At 32.0% G+C, this 17,949-nt stretch overlaps 4 protein-coding genes across 4 annotated transcripts in view; all 4 read right to left on the bottom strand.

Moving 5' to 3' along the window:
• Positions 1 to 17,949, bottom strand: part of LOC143065198 (uncharacterized) — a 280,683-nt gene that overhangs the window by 122,007 nt on the left and 140,727 nt on the right. The window lies entirely within an intron of this gene.
• On the bottom strand, positions 3,033 to 10,932 carry LOC143061957 (uncharacterized). The gene is made up of 20 exons (XM_076233815.1): positions 10,743 to 10,932; positions 10,415 to 10,486; positions 9,796 to 10,076; positions 9,501 to 9,642; positions 9,121 to 9,252; positions 8,800 to 8,871; positions 8,181 to 8,461; positions 7,886 to 8,027; positions 7,506 to 7,637; positions 7,185 to 7,256; positions 6,567 to 6,847; positions 6,272 to 6,413; positions 5,892 to 6,119; positions 5,571 to 5,642; positions 4,952 to 5,232; positions 4,657 to 4,798; positions 4,277 to 4,408; positions 3,956 to 4,027; positions 3,337 to 3,617; positions 3,033 to 3,183 (listed from the first exon to the last, which is right to left on the bottom strand). Exons 1-20 carry the CDS (start codon positions 10,930 to 10,932, stop codon positions 3,034 to 3,036), a joined length of 3,297 nt encoding a protein of 1,098 aa, XP_076089930.1. The 3' UTR covers position 3,033.
• On the bottom strand, positions 10,829 to 11,993 carry LOC143065201 (uncharacterized). Its single transcript, XM_076238621.1, has 2 exons — positions 11,719 to 11,993; positions 10,829 to 11,565 (listed from the first exon to the last, which is right to left on the bottom strand). Exons 1-2 carry the CDS (start codon positions 11,956 to 11,958, stop codon positions 11,416 to 11,418), a joined length of 390 nt encoding a protein of 129 aa, XP_076094736.1. The 5' UTR covers positions 11,959 to 11,993; the 3' UTR covers positions 10,829 to 11,415.
• LOC143061956 (uncharacterized) lies at positions 12,184 to 17,609 on the bottom strand. The gene is made up of 15 exons (XM_076233814.1): positions 17,603 to 17,609; positions 17,250 to 17,381; positions 16,845 to 16,916; positions 16,363 to 16,643; positions 16,069 to 16,210; positions 15,702 to 15,833; positions 15,297 to 15,368; positions 14,815 to 15,095; positions 14,521 to 14,662; positions 14,154 to 14,285; positions 13,749 to 13,820; positions 13,267 to 13,547; positions 12,972 to 13,113; positions 12,606 to 12,737; positions 12,184 to 12,272 (listed from the first exon to the last, which is right to left on the bottom strand). The coding sequence occupies exons 1-15, from the start codon at positions 17,607 to 17,609 to the stop codon at positions 12,184 to 12,186; spliced, it is 2,109 nt and encodes a 702-aa protein (XP_076089929.1).

Below are 17,949 nucleotides of genomic sequence, written 5' to 3'. Positions count from 1 at the left end.
GTTTCAATGACCATATAAGCAGCAATTGAATCTTCTTATTGATGAAGATAGAGTAAACTGAAAACCATTTATCTTATTGACTTTGTAGGAGTCATACTAACCTTTCTTGTTGTCACGGTTCCATCTCCATTAAAGAATTGCACTGTATAAGTCTTGACATTATCACTAGAAACCAGTTCAACATTGGCTATTGGTCTTGTCTTCGAAGGCACGTATTCTATAACTAGTTTTTCCTCAGAACTTTTAAATGGTGTCTTAGAGGAAGGTCGCAGATTTTCAATTTCTCCTTTCTTGTCATTTGTTGTAATTTCAGTTGAAGGTATTGTTGTTATTGAATCCATTCCATCTGTTTCTTCACAAATGGGGGTTGTTGTCTCTATTGCTACAGAAGAAATATATCAGCATGTAACCACTTATCAAACTAGTATTATAATTCATGCATAAACACTGTGAAAAGAGAAAAGTAACTCGAGTTTCATTCATAAATACAAAACAACAGTAATTAACGTATGTTAAACTCTCATAACTTCATTAAGACAATACAAATAAAGGAATATAAAACAACTAAATGAGGGAATTGCATTAACTCGAAAAGGAGCATGGTCCTGTGTACTGGCAGGCTAAGTTTCTCCTGTTGAAAACGTTTTAGCAATATGTTGTAATCGTGCCAAAATAAAACAAACAAATAGTACAACAAACACTAAAAAAATCAAACTTACAAGTAATTGAAATTCCAGGAGATGGACTTGTCGTTGACACTAGAGTTGGTGTTGTAACTTTTTCACTTGTAACTGAAAAATAATTATTCAAAAAGTCAAATAAGACAGATCAATTAACTGAATAATTTTCACCTGTTTTCACATCATATTATTCAATAATGTTGCAAGATTAAATGTCTTTCTTAAATATCCTTGTAAAATGTTTAACATTAATGATCATCATTTTGATTAGTAATCATTCACTTAAATAAAGCTCAAGGCAGCTACAATGTTTTAACATCTTTCAGAAAATGCCAATAAAACTATAAAGATTTTTTGAAAAAAATACCTTTAATTGTTTGAGTAGTTTCAGTTATAATTTCAGGTGTAGCTGTAGGTGTGGGTGAAACCACGGCTGTAGTAATTACTGCTGAAGACGGTGTCTGTGGAACTGTTGTTGTACTTGGAATAGTCGTGGAAACTGACAAAATGATACAAACAATATGTGAACAGTTTTCAACGATTTCAGACGAGAACATTTCAAACATCCTTTGGATGACAGTTTTTCGACTAGGACCTTGTATACTTATTTATCATACTTATTTTTGTATCTATGGTTTATTTTAAAAGGTACGCCAAGATATTATACAGAAAAAGTAGACTATGTGATTGTTGAATTAATGAGATATACGTGTGCAGTTAAAACACTTATGTCTCTTCTTTACTTACTGACTTCAAAACAAGCATGGACACTCAATTGTAGCTGTACAGGTTTGTAAGAATCTTCTTTGTCATCCGGTGTGATTATTACATTCACTTTTCTCACGTCAGGTTTAGTTCCAACACTTATGGCCTTTTCGCCAACTTTCACCTACAAAACAGAAAAATAGAAGTTTATATATTTTCAAGGCAACAGTATTTAAGTTTCAATGACCATATAAGCAGCAATTGAATCTTCTTATTGATGAAGATAGAGTAAACTGAAAACCATTTATCTTATTGACTTTGTGGGAGTCATACTAACCTTTCTTGTTGTCACGGTTCCATCTGCATTAAAGAATTGCACTGTATAAGTCTTGACATTATCAGTAGAAACCAGTTCAACATTGGCTATTGGTCTTGTCTTCGATGGCACGTATTCTATAACTAGTTTTTCCTCAGAACTTTTAAATGGTGTCTTAGAGGAAGGTCGCAGATTTTCAATTTCTCCTTTCTTGTCATTTGTTGTAATTTCAGTTGAAGGTATTGTTGTTATTGAATCCATTCCATCTGTTTCTTCACAAATGGGGGTTGTTGTCTCTATTGCTACATAAGAAATATATCAGCATATAACCACTTATCAAACTAGCATTATAAGTCATGCATAAACACTGTGAAAATAGAAAAGTAACTCGTGTTTCATTCATAAATACAAAACAACAGTAATTCACGTATGTTAAACTCTCATAACTGCATTAAGACAATACAAATAAAGGAATATAAAACAACTAAATGAGGGAATTGCATTAACTCAAAAAGGAGCATGGTCCTGTGTACTGGCAGGCTAAGTGTCTCCTGTTGAAAACGTTTTAGCAATTATGTTGTAATCGTGCCAAAATAAAACAAACAAACAGTACAACAAACCTTTAAAAAATCAAACTTACAAGTAATTGAAATTCCAGGAGATGGACTTGTCGTTGACACTAGAGTTGGTGTTGTAACTTTTTCACTTGTTACTGAAAAATAATTATTCAAAAAGTCAAATAAGACAGAACAATTAACTGAATACTTTTCACCTGTTTTCACATCATATTATTCAACAATGTTGCAAGATTAAATGTCTTTCTTAAATATCCTTGTAAAATGTTTAACATTAATGATCATCATTTTGATTAGTAATCATTCACTTAAATAAAGCTCAAGGCAGCTATTAACATCTTTCAGAAAATGCCAATAAAACTATAAAGATTTTTTGAAAAAAATACCTTTAATTGTTTGAGTAGTTTCAGTTATAATTTCAGGTGTAGCTGTAGGTGTGGGTGAAACCACAGCTGTAGTAATTACTGCTGAAGACGGTGTCTGTGGAACTGTTGTTGTACTTGGAATAGTGGTGGAAACTGACAAAATGATACAAACAATATGTGAACAGTTTTCAACGATTTCAGACGAGAACATTTCAAACATCCTTTGGATGACAGTTTTTCGACTACGACCTTGTATATTTATTTATCATACTTATTTTTGTACCTATGGTTTATTTAAAAAGGTACGCCAAGATATTATACAGAAAAGTAGACTATGTGATTGTTGAATTAATGAGATATACTTCTGCAGTTAAAACACTTATGTCTCTTCTTTACTTACTGACTTCAAAACAAGCATGGACACTCAATTGTAGCTGTACAGGTTTGTAAGAATCTTCTTTGTCATCCGGTGTGATTATTACATTCACTTTTCTCACGTCAGGTTTAGTTCCAACACTTATGGCCTTTTCGCCAACTTTCACCTACAAAACAGAAAAATAGAAGTTTATATATTTTCAAGGCAACAGTATTTAAGTTTCAATGACCATATAAGCAGCAATTGAATCTTCTTATTGATGAAGATAGAGTAAACTGAAAACCATTTATCTTATTGACTTTGTGGGAGTCATACTAACCTTTCTTGTTGTCACGGTTCCATCTGCATTAAAGAATTGCACTGTATAAGTCTTGACATTATCAGTAGAAACCAGTTCAACATTGGCTATTGGTCTTGTCTTCGAAGGCACGTATTCTATAACTAGTTTTTCCTCAGAACTTTTAAATGGTGTCTTAGAGGAAGGTCGCAGATTTTCAATTTCTCCTTTCTTGTCATTTGTTGTAATTTCAGTTGAAGGTATTGTTGTTATTGAATCCATTCCATCTGTTTCTTCACAAATGGGGGTTGTTGTCTCTATTGCTACATAAGAAATATATCAGCATGTAACCACTTATCAAACTAGCATTATAAGTCATGCATAAACACTGTGAAAATAGAAAAGTAACTCGAGTTTCATTCATAAATACAAAACAACAGTAATTCACGTATGTTAAACTCTCATAACTGCATTAAGACAATACAAATAAAGGAATATAAAACAACTAAATGAGGGAATTGCATTAACTCAAAAAGGAGCATGGTCCTGTGTACTGGCAGGCTAAGTGTCTCCTGTTGAAAACGTTTTAGCAATTATGTTGTAATCTTGCCAAAATAAAACAAACAAACAGTACAACAAACCTTTAAAAAATCAAACTTACAAGTAATTGAAATTCCAGGAGATGGACTTGTCGTTGACACTAGAGTTGGTGTTGTAACTTTTTCACTTGTTACTGAAAAATAATTATTCAAAAAGTCAAATAAGACAGAACAATTAACTGAATACTTTTCACCTGTTTTCACATCATATTATTCAACAATGTTGCAAGATTAAATGTCTTTCTTAAATATCCTTGTAAAATGTTTAACATTAATGATCATCATTTTGATTAGTAATCATTCACTTAAATAAAGCTCAAGGCTGCTATTAACATCTTTCAGAAAATGCCAATAAAACTATAAAGATTTTTTGAAAAAAATACCTTTAATTGTTTGAGTAGTTTCAGTTATAATTTCAGGTGTAGCTGTAGGTGTGGGTGAAACCACGGCTGTAGTAATTACTGCTGAAGACGGTGTCTGTGGAACTGTTGTTGTACTTGGAATAGTCGTGGAAACTGACAAAATGATACAAACAATATGTGAACAGTTTTCAACGATTTCAGACGAGAACATTTCAAACATCCTTTGGATGACAGTTTTTCGACTACGACCTTGTATATTTATTCATCATACTTATTTTTGTACCTATGGTTTATTTAAAAAGGTACGCCAAGATATTATACAGAAAAAGTAGACTATGTGATTGTTGAATTAATGAGATATACTTCTGCAGTTAAAACACTTATGTCTCTTCTTTACTTACTGACTTCAAAACAAGCATGGACACTCAATTGTAGCTGTACAGGTTTGTAAGAATCTTCTTTGTCATCCGGTGTGATTATTACATTCACTTTTCTCACGTCAGGTTTAGTTCCAACACTTATGGCCTTTTCGCCAACTTTCACCTACAAAACAGAAAAATAGAAGTTTATATATTTTCAAGGCAACAGTATTTAAGTTTCAATGACCATATAAGCAGCAATTGAATCTTCTTATTGATGAAGATAGAGTAAACTGAAAACCATTTATCTTATTGACTTTGTGGGAGTCATACTAACCTTTCTTGTTGTCACGGTTCCATCTGCATTAAAGAGTTGCACTGTATAAGTCTTGACATTATCAGTAGAAACCAGTTCAACATTCGCTATTGGTCTTGTCTTCGAAGGCACGTATTCTATAACTAGTTTTTCCTCAGAACTTTTAAATGGTGTCTTAGAGGAAGGTCGCAGATTTTCAATTTCTCCTTTCTTGTCATTTGTTGTAATTTCAGTTGAAGGTATTGTTGTTATTGAATCCATTCCATCTGTTTCTTCACAAATGGGGGTTGTTGTCTCTATTGCTACAGAAGAAATATATCAGCATGTAACCACTTATCAAACTAGCATTATAAATCATGCATAAACACTGTGAAAAGAGAAAAGTAACTCGAGTTTCATTCATAAATACAAAACAACAGTAATTCACGTATGTTAAACTCTCATAACTTCATTAAGACAATACAAATAAAGGAATATAAAACAACTAAATGAGGGAATTGCATTAACTCAAAAAGGAGCATGGTCCTGTGTACTGGCAGGCTAAGTGTCTCCTGTTGAAAACGTTTTAGCAATTATGTTGTAATCGTGCCAAAATAAAACAAACAAATAGTACAACAAACCTTTAAAAAATCAAACTTACAAGTAATTGAAATTCCAGGAGATGGACTTGTCGTTGACACTAGAGTTGGTGTTGTAACTTTTTCACTTGTTACTGAAAAATAATTATTCAAAAAGTCAAATAAGACAGAACAATTAACTGAATACTTTTCACCTGTTTTCACATCATATTATTCAACAATGTTGCAAGATTAAATGTCTTTCCTAAATATCCTTGTAAAATGTTTAACATTAATGATCATCATTTTGATTAGTAATCATTCACTTAAATAAAGCTCAAGGCAGCTATTAACATCTTTCAGAAAATGCCAATAAAACTATAAAGATTTTTTGAAAAAAATACCTTTAATTGTTTGAGTAGTTTCAGTTATAATTTCAGGTGTAGCTGTAGGTGTGGGTGAAACCACGGCTGTAGTAATTACTGCTGAAGACGGTGTCTGTGGAACTGTTGTTGTACTTGGAATAGTCGTGGAAACTGACAAAATGATACAAACAATATGTGAACAGTTTTCAACGATTTCAGACGAGAACATTTCAAACATCCTTTGGATGACAGTTTTTCGACTACGACCTTGTATATTTATTTATCATACTTATTTTTGTACCTATGGTTTATTTAAAAAGGTACGCCAAGATATTATACAGAAAAAGTAGACTATGTGATTGTTGAATTAATGAGATATACTTCTGCAGTTAAAACACTTATGTCTCTTCTTTACTTACTGACTTCAAAACAAGCATGGACACTCAATTGTAGGTGTACAGGTTTGTAAGAATCTTCTTTGTCATCCGGTGTGATTATTACATTCACTTTTCTCACGTCAGGTTTAGTTCCAACACTTATGGCCTTTTCGCCAACTTTCACCTACAAAACAGAAAAATAGAAGTTTATATATTTTCAAGGCAACAGTATTTAAGTTTCAATGACCATATAAGCAGCAATTGAATCTTCTTATTGATGAAGATAGAGTAAACTGAAAACCATTTATCTTATTGATTTTGTGGGAGTCATACTAACCTTTCTTGTTGTCACGGTTCCATCTGCATTAAAAAATTGCACTGTATAAGTCTTGACATTATCAGTAGAAACCAGTTCAACATTGGCTATTGGTCTTGTCTTCGAAGGCACGTATTCTATAACTAGTTTTTCCTCAAAACTTTTAAATGGTGTCTTAGAGGAAGGTCGCAGATTTTCAATTTCTCCTTTCTTGTCATTTGTTGTAATTTCAGTTGAAGGTATTGTTGTTATTGAATCCATTCCATCTGTTTCTTCACAAATGGGGGTTGTTGTCTCTATTGCTACAGAAGAAATATATCAGCATGTAACCACTTATCAAACTAGCATTATAAATCATGCATAAACACTGTGAAAAGAGAAAAGTAACTCGAGTTTCATTCATAAATACAAAACAACAGTAATTCACGTATGTTAAACTCTCATAACTTCATTAAGACAATACAAATAAAGGAATATAAAACAACTAAATGAGGGAATTGCATTAACTCAAAAAGGAGCATGGTCCTGTGTACTGGCAGGCTAGGTGTCTCCTGTTGAAAACGTTTTAGCAATTATGTTGTAATCGTGCCAAAATAAAACAAACAAATAGTACAACAAACCTTTAACAATCAAACTTACAAGTAATTGAAATTCCAGGAGATGGACTTGTCGTTGACACTAGAGTTGGTGTTGTAACTTTTTCACTTGTTACTGAAAAATAATTATTCAAAAAGTCAAATAAGACAGAACAATTAACTGAATACTTTTCACCTGTTTTCACATCATATTATTCAACAATGTTGCAAGATTAAATGTCTTTCTTAAATATCCTTGTCAAATGTTTAACATTAATGATCATCATTTTGATTACTAATCATTCACTTAAATAAAGCTCAAGGCAGCTATTACCATCTTTCAGAAAATGCCAATAAAACTATAAAGATTTTTTGAAAAAAATACCTTTAATTGTTTGAGTAGTTTCAGTTATAATTTCATGTGTAGCTGTAGGTGTGGGTGAAACCACGGCTGTAGTAATTACTGCTGAAGACGGTGTCTGTGGAACTGTTGTTGTACTTGGAATAGTCGTGGAAACTGACAAAATGATACAAACAATATGTGAACAGTTTTCAACGATTTCAGACGAGAACATTTCAAACATCCTTTGGATGACAGTTTTTCGACTACGACCTTGTATATTTATTAATCATACTTATTTTCGTACCTATGGTTTATTTAAAAAGGTACGCCAAGATATTATACAGAAAAAGTAGACTATGTGATTGTTGAATTAATGAGATACACTTCTGCAGTTAAAACACTTATGTCTCTTCTTTACTTACTGACTTCAAAACAAGCATGGACACTCAATTGTAGCTGTATAGGTTTGTAAGAATCTTCTTTGTCATCCGGTGTGATAATTACATTCACTTTTCTCACGTCAGGTTTAGTTCCAACACTTATGGCCTTTTCGCCAACTTTCACCTACAAAACAGAAAAATAGAAGTTTATATATTTTCAAGGCAACAGTATTTAAGTTTCAATGACCATATAAGCAGCAATTGAATCTTCTTATTGATGAAGATAGAGTAAACTGAAAACCATTTATCTTATTGACTTTGTGGGAGTCATACTAACCTTTCTTGTTGTCACGGTTCCATCTGCATTAAAGAATTGCACTGTATAAGTCTTGACATTATCAGTAGAAACCAGTTCAACATTGGCTATTGGTCTTGTCTTCAAAGGCACGTATTCAATAACTAGTTTTTCCTCAGAACTTTTAAATGGTGTCTTAGAGGAAGGTCGCAGATTTTCAATTTCTCCTTTCTTGTCATTTGTTGTAATTTCAGTTGAAGGTATTGTTGTTATTGAATCCATTCCATCTGTTTCTTCACAAACTGGGGTTGTTGTCTCTATTGCTACAGAAGAAATATATCAGCATGTAACCACTTATCAAACTAGCATTATAATTCATGCATAAACACTGTGAAAAGAGAAAAGTAACTCGAGTTTCATTCATAAATACAAAACAACAGTAATTAACGTATGTTAAACTCTCATAACTTCATTAAAACAATACAAATAAAGGAATATAAAACAACTAAATGAGGGAATTGCATTAACTCAAAAAGGAGCATGGTCCTGTGTACTGGCAGGCTAAGTTTCTCCTGTTGAAAACGTTTTAGCAATTATGTTGTAATCGTGCCAAAATAAAACAAACAAATAGTACAACAAACCTTTAAAAAATCAAACTTACAAGTAATTGAAATTCCAGGAGATGGACTTGTCGTTGACACTAGAGTTGGTGTTGTAACTTTTTCACTTGTTACTGAAAAATAATTATTCAAAAAGTCAAATAAGACAGAACAATTAACTGAATACTTTTCACCTGTTTTCACATCATATTATTCAACAATGTTGCAAGATTAAATGTCTTTCTTAAATATCCTTGTAAAATGTTTAACATTAATGATCATCATTTTGATTAGTAATCATTCACTTAAATAAAGCTCAAGGCAGCTATTAACATCTTTCAGAAAATGCCAATAAAACTATAAAGATTTTTTTTTTAAAATACCTTTAATTGTTTCAGTAGTTTCAGTTATAATTTCAGGTGTAGCTGTAGGTGTGGGTGAAACCACGGCTTTAGTAATTACTGCTGAAGACGGTGTCTGTGGAACTGTTGTTGTACTTGGAATAGTCGTGGAAACTGACAAAATGATACAAACAATATGTGAACAGTTTTCAACGATTTCAGACGAGAACATTTCAAACATCCTTTGGATGACAGTTTTTCGACTACGACCTTGTATATTTATTTATCATACTTATTTTTGTACCTATGGTTTATTTAAAAAGGTACGCCAAGATATTATACAGAAAAAGTAGATTATGTGATTGTTGAATTAATGAGATATACTTCTGCAGTTAAAACACTTATGTCTCTTCTTTACTTACTGACTTCAAAACAAGCATGGACACTCAATTGTAGCTGTACAGGTTTGTAAGAATCTTCTTTGTCATCCGGTGTGATAATTACATTCACTTTTCTCACGTCAGGTTTAGTTCCAACATTTATGGCCTTTTCGCCAACTTTTACCTACAAAACAGAAAAATAGAAGTTTATATATTTTCAAGGCAACAGTATTTAAGTTTCAATGACCATATAAGCAGCAATTGAATATTCTTATTGATGAAGATAGAGTAAACTGAAAACCATTTATCTTATTGACTTTGTGGGAGTCATACTAACCTTTCTTGTTGTCACGGTTCCATCTGCATTAAAGAATTGCACTGTATAAGTCTTGACATTATCAGTAGAAACCAGTTCAACATTGGCTATTGGTCTTGTCTTCGAAGGCACGTATTCTATAACTAGTTTTTCCTCAGAACTTTTAAATGGTGTCTTAGAGGAAGGTCGTAGATTTTCAATTTCTCCTTTCTTGTCATTTGTTGTAATTTCAGTTGAAGGTATTGTTGTTATTGAATCCATTCCATCTGTTTCTTCACAAATGGGGGTTGTTGTCTCTATTGCTACAGAAGAAATATATCAGCATGTAACCACTTATCAAACTAGCATTATAAGTCATGCATAAACACTGTGAAAAGAGAAAAGTAACTCGAGTTTCATTCATAAATACAAAACAACAGTAATTCACGTATGTTAAACTCTCATAACTTCATTAAGACAATACAAATAAAGGAATATAAAACAACTAAATCAAGAAATTGCATTAACTCAAAAAGGAGCATGGTCCTGTGTACTGGCAGGCTAAGTGTCTCCTGTTGAAAACGTTTTAGCAATTATGTTGTAATCGTGCCAAAATAAAACAAACAAATAGTACAACAAACCTTTAAAAAATCAAACTTACAAGTAATTGAAAGTCTAGGAGATGGACTTGTCGTTGACACTAGAGTTGGTGTTGTAACTTTTTCACTTGTTACTGAAAAATAATTATTCAAAAAGTCAAATAAGACAGAACAATTAACTGAATAATTTTCACCTGTTTTCACATCATATTATTCCACAATGTTGCAAGATTAAATGTCTTTCTTAAATATCCTTGTAAAATGTTTAGCATTAATGATTATCATTTTGATTAGTAATCATTCACTTAAATAAAGCTTAAGGCAGCTACAAGGTAAAAACATCTTTCCGAAAATGCCAATAAAACTATTAAGATTTTATGAAAAAAATACCTTTAATTGTTTGAGTAGTTTCAGTTATAAATTCAGGTGTAGCTGTAGGTGTGGGTGAAACCACGGCTGTAGTAATAACTGCTGAAGACGGTGTCTGTGGAACTGATATAGTACTTGGAATAGTCGTGGAAACTGACAGAATGATACAAACAATATATGAACAGTATTTAACGATTTCAGACAAGAACATTTAAAACATCCTTTGAATGACAGTTTATTGACTACGACCTTGTATACTGATTTACCATACTTATTTTTGTACCTGTGGTTTCTATTTCAACAAGACACACCACTATATTTAACAGAAAAAATAGACTATGTGATTTTTAAATTACTGAGAGACACTTTCTTTAGGAAAAAAGTAGTATTTCAAAAATGTTTAACCCCGCCGCATTTTTGCGCCTGTCCCAAGTCAGGAGCCTCTAGCCTTTGTTAGTCTTGTAATTTTTTTAGTTTCTTGTGTACAATTTGGAGTTTAGTATAGCATTCATTATCACTGAACTAGTATATGTAGTTGTTTAGGAGCCAGCTGAAGAACACCACCAGGTGCAGGGATTTCTTGTTGCATTGAAGACCTATTGGTGGCCTTCAGCAGGTGTCTGTTCTATGGTCGGTTGTTGTCTCTTTGACATTCTCAATTTTATTCCGCAATAAAATTACCTATGTCTCTTTTTTACTTACTGACTTCAAAACAGGCATGGACGCTTAGTTGGAGCTGTACAGGGCTGTAAGAATCTTCTTTGTCATCAGGTGTAATAGTTACAGTTACCTTTCTCACATCAGGCTTGGTTCCAATGCTTGTAGCCATTTCGCCTACTTTAACCTACCGAAAGAAAAATACTCATTTGAAACATAACATTGAAAAAAAAATTTTGTTTAATATTCCACATAAACAGCAGTCACATTTCCTTTTTAAAGAAGAATCAATTAAAATTGATCAGTTAAAACTTGGTAATTTGGAGGAAGTTATACAAACCTTTCGAGTTGTCACAGTGCCATCTGCATTAAAGAATTGTACTGTATACGTCTTGATATTATCAGTAGAAACCAATTCAACATTGGCAATTGGTCTTGTCTTTGAAGGCATGTACTCTATAACCAATTGTCCTTCGGAGCTTTTAAAGGGTGTCTTAGATGAAGGTCGTAGATTTTCAATATCTGCCTTTTTGTCATTAGATGTAATTTCTGTTGATGGTATTGTTGTTATTGAACCCATTCCATCTGTTTCTTCACAAATTGGCGTAGTTGTTTCTATCTCTACAAACCAAAAATGTCATTGTTATAACCACCTTATACAAAATACTGTACTCATTCTATAAAAAACAGTCATGCATTAACATTTCCATTCTTTAAAAATTATTTGCATTTCATTTATTGAATTTTCCATTACACTATATATTTTGAGTCTCATTAACATAATAAAAATGAAACAACAAATAAATCAATGTTCATTCTTACTTGCACTTGAAATACCAGGAGAAGGACTTGTAGCTACAACTGGCGTTGTTGTTGCAATTTTACCAGTTGATCCTATAACAAAAATGTTTAAATATACAAACATATCAAACAAATTATTAATTTGTTAACATTCAATAACAGTATTATCTGTTTTTTGACAATTTAATAATTAACACATGAATCATCTTTTCTACTTGCAAAATAGTATTGAACACATGTATTTACTTTCCTTTTTCATAAGCATTATTCAGCTAATGTAACATCTTTGATATGCTGCCTTGAATATATATTTTTAATTGAACACAATAAGGTTCAGGGGTCATTCTGCTTTTGTAGTATTTTTCATAGATATAACTAAAACCCCCTACTTCAATTTAGAAAATTATTACAATTTAAATTCTTTACCTTGCAATGTTGTAGTAGCTTCACTTGTTATAGTGGGTGTAGCTGTAGGTGTTGGTGAAACCACGGCTGTAGTGACCACTGTTGATGACGGTTTCTGTGGAACTGCTATTGTACTTGGAATAGGCGTAGAAGCTAAACAAAAAAAAGGTAAATTCATTATTCAATACAAACAACTCTTATGTTACAAGGTCATATCAAACACCAAAAAAAACGAACAAGTTTTGACAAAAAAAAAACCGATTAACATGAACGAACTTTCACTTCAAAATGGAACATGTAAGATCTCTGCAGTACATCTACACTATACCACTGCACCATACAAAACATATATCTTCAAATAAGTAACTATTGCCTTTCATTACTTACTGACTTCAAAACAGGCATGGACGCTTAGTTGGAGCTGTACAGGTCTGTAAGAATCTTCTTTGTCATCAGGTGTAATAGTTACAGTTACCTTTCTCACATCAGGCTTGGTTCCAATGCTTGTAGCCATTTCGCCTACTTTAACCTACCGAAAGAACAATACTCATTTGAAACATAACATTGAAAAAAACATTTTGTTTAATATTCCACATAAACAGCAGTCACATTTCCTTTTTAAAGAAGAATCAATTAAAATTGATCAGTTAAAACTTGGTAATTTGGAGTAAGTTATACAAACCTTTCGAGTTGTCACAGTGCCATCTGCATTAAAGAATTGTACTGTATACGTCTTGATATTATCAGTAGAAACCAATTCAACATTGGCAATTGGTCTTGTCTTTGAAGGCATGTACTCTATAACCAATTGTCCTTCGGAGCTTTTAAAGGGTGTCTTAGATGAAGGTCGTAGATTTTCAATATCTGCCTTTTTGTCATTAGATGTAATTTCTGTTGATGGTATTGTTGTTATTGAACCCATTCCATCTGTTTCTTCACAAATTGGCGTAGTTGTTTCTATCTCTACAAACCAAAAATGTCATTGTTATAACCACCTTATACAAAATACTGTACTCATTCTATAAAAAACAGTCATGCATTAACATTTCCATTCTTTAAAAATTATTTGCATTTCATTTATTGAATTTTCCATTACATTATATATTTTGAGTCTCATTAACATAATAAAAATGAAACAACAAATAAATCAATGTTCATTCTTACTTGCACTTGAAATACCAGGAGAAGGACTTGTAGCTACAACTGGCGTTGTTGTTGCAATTTTACCAGTTGATCCTATAACAAAAATGTTTAAATATACAAACATATCAAACAAATTATTAATTTGTTAACATTCAATAACAGTATTATCTGTTTTTTGACAATTTAATAATTAACACATGAATCATCTTTTCTACTTGCAAAATAGTATTTAACACATGTATTTACTTTCCTTTTTCGTTAGCATTATTCAGCTAATGTAACATCTTTGATATCCTGCCTTGAATATATTTCTTTAATTGAACAAAATTAAGTTCAGGGGTCATTCTGCTTTTGTAGTATTTTACATAGATATAACTTAAACCCCCTACTTCAATTTAGAAAATTATTACAATTTAAATTCTTTACCTTGCAATGTTGTAGTAGCTTCACTTATTATAGTGGGTGTAGCTGTAGGTGTGGGTGAAACCACGGCTGTAGTGACCACTGTTGAGGACGGTTTCTGTGGGACTGCTGTTGTACTTGGAATAGGCGTAGAAGCTAAACAAAAAAAAGGTTAATTCATTATTCAATACAAACAACTCTTATGTTACAAGGTCATATCAAACACCAAAAACGAGCAGGTTTTGACAAAAATAAAACCGATTAACATGAGCGAACTTTCACTTCAAAATGGAACATGTAAGATCTCTGCAGTACATCTACACTATACCACTGTAGCACCATACAAAACATATTTTTTTCAAATAAGTAACTATTGCCTTTCATTACTTACTGACTTCAAAACATGCATGGACGCTTAGTTGGAGCTGTACAGGTCTGTAAGAATCTTCTTTGTCATCAGGTGTAATAGTTACAGTTACCTTTCTCACATCAGGCTTGGTTCCAATGCTTGTAGCCATGTCGCCTACTTTAACCTACCGAAAGAAAAATACTCATTTAAAACATAACATTGAAAAAAAAATTTGTTTAATATTCCACATAAACAGCAGTCACATTTCCTTTTTAAAGAAGAGTCAATTAAAATAGATCAGTTAAAACTTGGTAATTTGGAGTAAGTTATACAAACCTTTCGAGTTGTCACAGTGCCATCTGCATTAAAGAATTGTACTGTATACGTCTTGATATTATCAGTAGAAACCAATTCAACATTGGCAATTGGTCTTGTCTTTGAAGGCATGTACTCTATAACCAATTGTCCTTCGGAGCTTTTAAAGGGTGTCTTAGATGAAGGTCGTAGATTTTCAATATCTGCCTTTTTGTCATTAGATGTAATTTCTGTTGATGGTATTGTTGTTATTGAACCCATTCCATCTGTTTCTTCACAAATTGGCGTAGTTGTTTCTATCTCTACAAATCAAAAATGTCATTGTTATAACCACCTTATACAAAATACTGTACTCATTCTATAAAAAGCAGTCATGCATTAACATTTCCATTCTTTAAAAATTATTTGCATTTCATTTATTGAATTTTCCATTACATTATATATTTTGAGTCTCATTAACATAATAAAAATGAAACAACAAATAAATCAATGTTCATTCTTACTTGCACTTGAAATACCAGGAGAAGGACTTGTAGCTACAACTGGCGTTGTTGTTGCAATTTTACCAGTTGATCCTATAACAAAAATGTTTAAATATACAAACATATCAAACAAATTATTAATTTGTTAACATTCAATAACAGTATTATCTGTTTTTTGACAATTTAATAATTAACACATGAATCATCTTTTCTACTTGCAAAATAGTATTTAACACATGTATTTACTTTCCTTTTTCGTTAGCATTATTCAGCTAATGTAACATCTTTGATATGCTGCCTTGAATATATTTCTTTAATTGAACAAAATTAAGTTCAGGGGTCATTCTGCTTTTGTAGTATTTTACATAGATATAACTTAAACCCCCTACTTCAATTTAGAAAATTATTACAATTTAAATTCTTTACCTTGCAATGTTGTAGTAGCTTCACTTATTATAGTGGGTGTAGCTGTAGGTGTGGGTGAAACCACGGCTGTAGTGACCACTGTTGAGGACGGTTTCTGTGGGACTGCTGTTGTACTTGGAATAGGCGTAGAAGCTAAACAAAAAAAAGGTTAATTCATTATTCAATACAAACAACTCTTATGTTACAAGGTCATATCAAACACCAAAAACGAGCAGGTTTTGACAAAAATAAAACCGATTAACATGAGCGAACTTTCACTTCAAAATGGAACATGTAAGATCTCTGCAGTACATCTACACTATACCACTGTAGCACCATACAAAACATATTTTTTTCAAATAAGTAACTATTGCCTTTCATTACTTACTGACTTCAAAACATGCATGGACGCTTAGTTGGAGCTGTACAGGTCTGTAAGAATCTTCTTTGTCATCAGGTGTAATAGTTACAGTTACCTTTCTCACATCAGGCTTGGTTCCAATGCTTGTAGCCATGTCGCCTACTTTAACCTACCGAAAGAAAAATACTCATTTAAAACATAACATTGAAAAAAAAATTTGTTTAATATTCCACATAAACAGCAGTCACATTTCCTTTTTAAAGAAAAGTCAATTAAAATAGATCAGTTAAAACTTGGTAATTTGGAGTAAGTTATACAAACCTTTCGAGTTGTCACAGTGCCATCTGCATTAAAGAATTGTACTGTATACGTCTTGATATTATCAGTAGAAACCAATTCAACATTGGCAATTGGTCTTGTCTTTGAAGGCATGTACTCTATAACCAATTGTCCTTCGGAGCTTTTAAAGGGTGTCTTAGATGAAGGTCGTAGATTTTCAATATCTGCCTTTTTGTCATTAGATGTAATTTCTGTTGATGGTATTGTTGTTATTGAACCCATTCCATCTGTTTCTTCACAAATTGGCGTAGTTGTTTCTATCTCTACAAACCAAAAATGTCATTGTTATAACCACCTTATACAAAATACTGTACTCATTCTATAAAAAGCAGTCATGCATTAACATTTCCATTCTTTAAAAATTATTTGCATTTCATTTATTGAATTTTCCATTACATTATATATTTTGAGTCTCATTAACATAATAAAAATGAAACAACAAATAAATCAATGTTCATTCTTACTTGCACTTGAAATACCAGGAGAAGGACTTGTAGCTACAACTGGCGTTGTTGTTGCAATTTTACCAGTTGATCCTATAACAAAAATGTTTAAATATACAAACATATCAAACAAATTATTAATTTGTTAACATTCAATAACAGTATTATCTGTTTTTTGACAATTTAATAATTAACACATGAATCATCTTTTCTACTTGCAAAATAGTATTTAACACATGTATTTACTTTCCTTTTTCGTTAGCATTATTCAGCTAATGTAACATCTTTGATATGCTGCCTTGAATATATTTCTTTAATTGAACAAAATTAAGTTCAGGGGTCATTCTGCTTTTGTAGTATTTTACATAGATATAACTTAAACCCCCTACTTCAATTTAGAAAATTATTACAATTTAAATTCTTTACCTTGCAATGTTGTAGTAGCTTCACTTATTATAGTGGGTGTAGCTGTAGGTGTGGGTGAAACCACGGCTGTAGTGACCACTGTTGAGGACGGTTTCTGTGGGACTGCTGTTGTACTTGGAATAGGCGTAGAAGCTAAACAAAAAAAAGGTTAATTCATTATTCAATACAAACAACTCTTATGTTACAAGGTCATATCAAACACCAAAAACGAGCAGGTTTTGACAAAAATAAAACCGATTAACATGAGCGAACTTTCACTTCAAAATGGAACATGTAAGATCTCTGCAGTACATCTACACTATACCACTGTAGCACCATACAAAACATATTTTTTTCAAATAAGTAACTATTGCCTTTCATTACTTACTGACTTCAAAACATGCATGGACGCTTAGTTGGAGCTGTACAGGTCTGTAAGAATCTTCTTTGTCATCAGGTGTAATAGTTACAGTTACCTTTCTCACATCAGGCTTGGTTCCAATGCTTGTAGCCATTTCGCCTACTTTAACCTACCGAAAGAAAAATACTCATTTAAAACATAACATTGAAAAAAAAATTTTGTTTAATATTCCACATAAACAGCAGTCACATTTCCTTTTTAAAGAAGAGTCAATTAAAATAGATCAGTTAAAACTTGGTAATTTGGAGTAAGTTATACAAACCTTTCGAGTTGTCACAGTGCCATCTGCATTAAAGAATT

Source organism: Mytilus galloprovincialis, chromosome 2 (assembly GCF_965363235.1).
Source record: "Mytilus galloprovincialis chromosome 2, xbMytGall1.hap1.1, whole genome shotgun sequence".
NCBI classification, from domain to species: domain Eukaryota; kingdom Metazoa; phylum Mollusca; class Bivalvia; order Mytilida; family Mytilidae; genus Mytilus; species Mytilus galloprovincialis.
Note: the sequence above shows the minus strand (reverse complement) of the source record. Positions and strands in the feature narration are given on the sequence as shown.